The sequence below is a fragment of the Ictalurus furcatus genome, chromosome 28 (assembly GCF_023375685.1).
Source record: "Ictalurus furcatus strain D&B chromosome 28, Billie_1.0, whole genome shotgun sequence".
NCBI lineage: Eukaryota > Metazoa > Chordata > Actinopteri > Siluriformes > Ictaluridae > Ictalurus > Ictalurus furcatus.
This window is the reverse complement of record NC_071282.1, coordinates 14,856,661-14,861,660: the sequence shown is the minus strand read 5'-3', so window position 1 is coordinate 14,861,660 and position 5,000 is coordinate 14,856,661. Positions and strand designations below refer to the sequence as shown.

Below are 5,000 nucleotides of genomic sequence, written 5' to 3'. Positions count from 1 at the left end.
TCATTACCAGAATGGTATAAGGACCTGTTTCTCTGTCAACTGAATGCAGACAAAACTTATAGGCACACAATAAACACAGCCATCTGAAACCTGTGGTAGACAACATATGGAAGTATACAATTAGCACGCAAAATGCAAAACGATGTATTCTTGCTGTTAGAATTGGGGTTACCATGCTAACAAAGGAACCAGAACTTAGTTTTTTGGTTCTGGCTTCGAGTATTGTTTATTTATTATCACTAGTATTTGGGGGGGGGGGGGGGGGGGGTCACTGTTTACCTGAAGCTGCAAGAGAATACAAATCTTTGGCTAAGACCCTATTGTTGAGAAATTACACTTTACCATGGTCTAAAATCTAAAGCGATAAATGTCTCTTTAAACACACCACAGAGCAGTGGTCTCCTTCATGGCCTGTTTCAAGTTTCTATTTCAAAGGTGTCTGTCTCCACATAAATACCAAACCACTGTAACTCAAGATGACTCAGAAACAATTAACACCCTACTATTCTGGCAGGTTTTGCAGAGCTTCTCCTGATAGTTTAAAGTCTACTGCAGATTAGCAACTATTTCAAATCTATGGAATACTATGCATGATCGGGACAACCAGTATTCTAGTTGTAGATATCTGAACCTTTTCAAAAGATATCCCATATCGGACCAGGTCTTACAAAATTGCCAACACAAGTCCATTTGATGCATAAATATTTGGAAGTGCTACAAACAAGTTTCAACAAGCACTGCATAGTGCAAGCAAAGCATCACAGAGGGCTCTATACATCCAAATGTTCAGTGTTGGATAGCATTGTGTTGTTTCATCATCTAGATTGGTGATAATTTGTGAGAATCAGTGATAAGTACACGCTGAATTATCACATGACTATATCTCAACTGTGCTAAAAGTATTTTCCTATATGAAGAACAAATTCCAACATTGAGTTTCGAAGTTATGGAGTATTTCCTCTTTTTGATTAACTAAGTCATTTGTGTGCTTTTGTGGGCTTTCCCCACCTCCATTTGCTCATGTATATCTCTTAGAGCACAATGAATCTCCTTGAAAAGAAGTCAATGAACACATCCCCTAATTAACTAAAATAGTTTCCATCAATACTTCTAGCAAGTTATTGCACAACCTAATGAAAGCGCTGGTGGATTTAAAGAAAAATGACACGCAGGTCTGAATAATTGACAGGTAAAGTGAATCATGGTGTGGCAGTATAGCTACTGAGGCTTCATTGCCATGTCTCTGTTTATGTGACCATTAATCAGAAGCCAATTAATGATATACTTTAAGCAAGCTAAATGAACTGGGGTCAACTGTGCACAAGGCATATGTCATTACAATGTCTTACAGACAAGAGGATGAAGTACATATATGTCAATTATGGGGTGTATACACGACTCAGGATGTATATGGATGACTTTACAGATACCATAGATCATAGTTTATACCTTATTCTTGTCTTCCGTGATGTACATTCATTCAGCTTAGACTAAGCCACTAACTTTCATGGTCTTCTGGCAATTCTTTATTTTTATAAGTATGCAAAATGACAACATGACAGTTTTAAAAAATACATTTCTGCTGAAATATGGAGAACCGGATTATCAGCTTGCAGAAAAGAACTGGAAGTCAAACATCCACATTATATGTTAAATGAATCTGACATGTGAAAATATATTCAATTAAATTAAATGAGCGAGTTTGTGTGCTAAAACTAGTCTTTCCAGGACGTTTAGGTTCATTAGTAGGTTGTGAAATAGAATGACAACTCAAGGCTTAATGAAAGTGTGAATAAATCTTTCAAATAGCATGAATTAGTAGGCTAATGTCAACTCATTTTTCGTAAAATATATATATATATATATATATATATATATATATATATATATATATATATATATATATAACACTCTCATACATTGTAAAGGAGAGATATAGGAAGCAATGCAAACATCATCAGTCATGCTTGGGTCACAGAGTGTATTTACCGTTCTCTGAGGGCTGCTTATTTAATTAAGCCTGGTGGACTTGAAAGGGTGCCACTGTGTCAACATTGCTTCCTATTTAGCGGCAGCTCCGGCTAAATTGAAATGAACTTTGAGGAAAAGAAGAAGTCACACACAGTGGTCAAGCAGTATATCATTTATACTTATACATTTTGACTTAATAATTAACAGCACCGAGTGTCCCAGTGCAGTTAATTCCAAATGTATATAAGAACTGAGTTAGGTCATTTTCTAAATTAAATCCTGTGCTGTTATAATAAATGGAAGCCTGGGTACAATAGAAAATAAATAAATAAATGGATTAATGAATGAATGAATGAATGAATGAATTAAAATAAATAAATAAAATGTCATATTTACATATACCCACTAAAAAGGAATAAATCAGCAATATGAGGAATAAAGGCTTTTCTGTCATACCAGTATAATTGAACCTATACAGAAAATGTATTTTATCTGTTATAATAAGAAATAATGTTTTCTGATTAAAAAAGGACATGCTAAACAATTTAGAGTGGCTATGAGTCTCTAACGGATTATACTTTGTAGAAAAAATAAGTAGACTGCCCAGTGTTATTAGTTAGGCCTGATTTTGTATGGGTTTTTTTTTCCATGACTGACCAAAACTAGGAGTTGTTTACATGCAAATGAATCATGCCATGTGTGCAGAAAGCCTGTCATGTGCACACTAACTTCGGCTACGGGTTGGATCTCGCCAACTGTTCCCCATTCAAAGACATTCTGGACACCGTATGAAAGCGCTGTTTTTAATTTAGACGCAGAAATAAAGGTACTAAGCTGTGTTGCTGAGTTAGCTATATAGCTATATAGTTTGCTATATTTTGCAAACGGGGAATATAGGTTAGTGTATCTTTAAAAATATATATATATTTACCTTAAAGCAACACCACATGCACCTTCAAGATGTACCTTCATGGCCCCACAGGAAGACAAAGATTTCCGAGAATGTGCGGTAGAAAAATAGTCAAGAAATTATACATCAGGGGATAGGCTATTTTTAATCCATGAAGTAACATTTAAGAATTACAATAAGAATCTTATCAGAACCTTATAATATATAAGTCTAACACTTAAATAATGGCAATGCATAATGATAATGCAGGAAAAGAGGGATTTGGTGGTGTTGATTATGTGGTGTTAGAGCTTGTTCAAAATCAGTTACACTCTCAGAAATAAAGGAACCAACTGTACTTTTCCTTCGAGCTGGGGTTGTATCATCAAAGGTACATCTTCTGTAGGTTGGCTATGCATCTTTTACTTAGGCAGGTACATGCGGTGTACCTTTAATTAGATTTTAGAGTAGATGTCCAATTATGCATCTTTAAGTTATGTTTAAAGGTACACCATATTCACGTTTTCAGGTGAAAGATTCTAAATCAAAACTCAGGTGAAAATTAAAGCCATTGAGAAAAATGCCAATACCTTCTGCAACAAGTTTAATATATAATCAAAAATTAAACCATATATAATAACCCTTATAATCCATTAATAATTCTGTTCAGGGAAAATGCATAGGACTATTTGTTTTCAGTTTTCGATTCGAATGTTGTTACAGTGTAAATGCGGTTAAAGAGTCAATCTAAAAAAGCTTTTGATTTACGTGCGTCCACTGGGTTTTTGTTTTGTTTTGTTTTTGTTTTGTTTTTTTCCAGATTTATTTTAAGCAAATGTAAAGGTACGGATTTTGAATTTGGAGGGGGAGAGGGGCTGGGCCGTGACGGTACACGCACGAGGCAGTGATTTCTTACGGCTTTGCTTTGCTCTTCTTCGCTGACTCCTACGGATCGCTTGCTCTCGCGCGCCCTGTGTCTGTTGACGTTATTCGCGCAAACAGCGAGCGAGGCAGCGCTGTCTCGCGGCGGCAATCGCGTTTTTCCAAACACCTCTTTATAAGTCCGAAGTCTTTCCCCTCCACCCGACCTGTTAAAACCACGCCTACGGAGGCACACAATTGGTCCTGAAAGCGTCAAAGAGCCAATCAACGGAGTCTGGCGTCTGGCAACGCGCGTCACATCCACACGGCGCTGGAGCTCATGGAATTCAGAAGCAGATCTCGGTGCTGGGAACTCGCTACCTCCGCGCGGGCCAAACGGACTTTCTCCAACGTTTGTGTGTGTGTATGTGTGCGTGTGTGTGTGTTTTATTTTTTTTATTATTTTGTAAGAAACGCGTGTCCGCGTGAAGACATAGGCTATGTAATAAACTAATGGACTCGGGGAAATTAATTTGAGCCTCCAGTGCGTCTGTTTGGAAGGTGGAAGGAGTGATCTAAACGCAAACGCAGCGGACGCGTTTCCAGCAGAATGTAGATTTTGAACACCAGCAACGTGAACGTATATTTAATAAAATCACTGTGACTCGTTCTCTTTTGGTTTTGTATTTGTGTATGTGTGTGTGTGTGTGTGTGTGAGAGAGAGAGAGAGAGAGAGAGAGAGAGAGAGAGAGAGAGAAAGAGAAAGAGAGTGTGTGTGTGTGTTTTCCCCTCGTTTTGGCTAAGCGAGCTGTACACACGTACAACAGCCATTGAAGATAAACTATACAGCAACGCCGGCGAAGGACTTAATGGATAGCCTTCTGTTGTTTTCTGTTGCAGTCACTTTGCTGGAATCCATCTAACGAAGAACACCAGGCTAATCGAACCTAGGCGGTGGATGCTTAGGTTTTATTTACAAAACTGGATTTCAGCGGATTTCTAAAAAACTGGAGAAAGAATCGGACTCTCCAGCACTGTTAGAAAACACAAAACAAGGCAGAACTTCTAGACTATCAGATATTGCTATATGCAATATCTGGACTTTTGGATGAACTTCCTGATGAGAGATCCAGTTATCCAAGGCTCGAGTATGGCATACCACCCGTTTTTACCTAACCGGGGACCAGAGTTTGCCATGAGCGCCATGCTGGGCCACCAACCGCCCTTCTTCCCGGCTCTGGCACTGCCACCAAATGGCTCGCTTTCGCTACCAGGAGCG

General features: G+C 38.2%; 1 protein-coding gene across 3 annotated transcripts in view; it reads left to right on the top strand.

Annotated features, from left to right (window-relative positions):
- Positions 1–3,520: 3,520 nt before the first annotated feature.
- Positions 3,521–5,000, top strand: part of tbx3a (T-box transcription factor 3a) — an 8,847-nt gene continuing 7,367 nt past the window's right edge. For all 3 annotated transcript variants that reach the window (XM_053618548.1, XM_053618547.1, XM_053618546.1), the window contains exon 1: positions 3,521–5,000. This exon is cut by the window's right edge and continues 221 nt beyond it. In XM_053618548.1, the coding sequence (XP_053474523.1) occupies positions 4,809–5,000 (192 nt within the window). In that variant the 5' untranslated portion in view covers positions 3,521–4,808.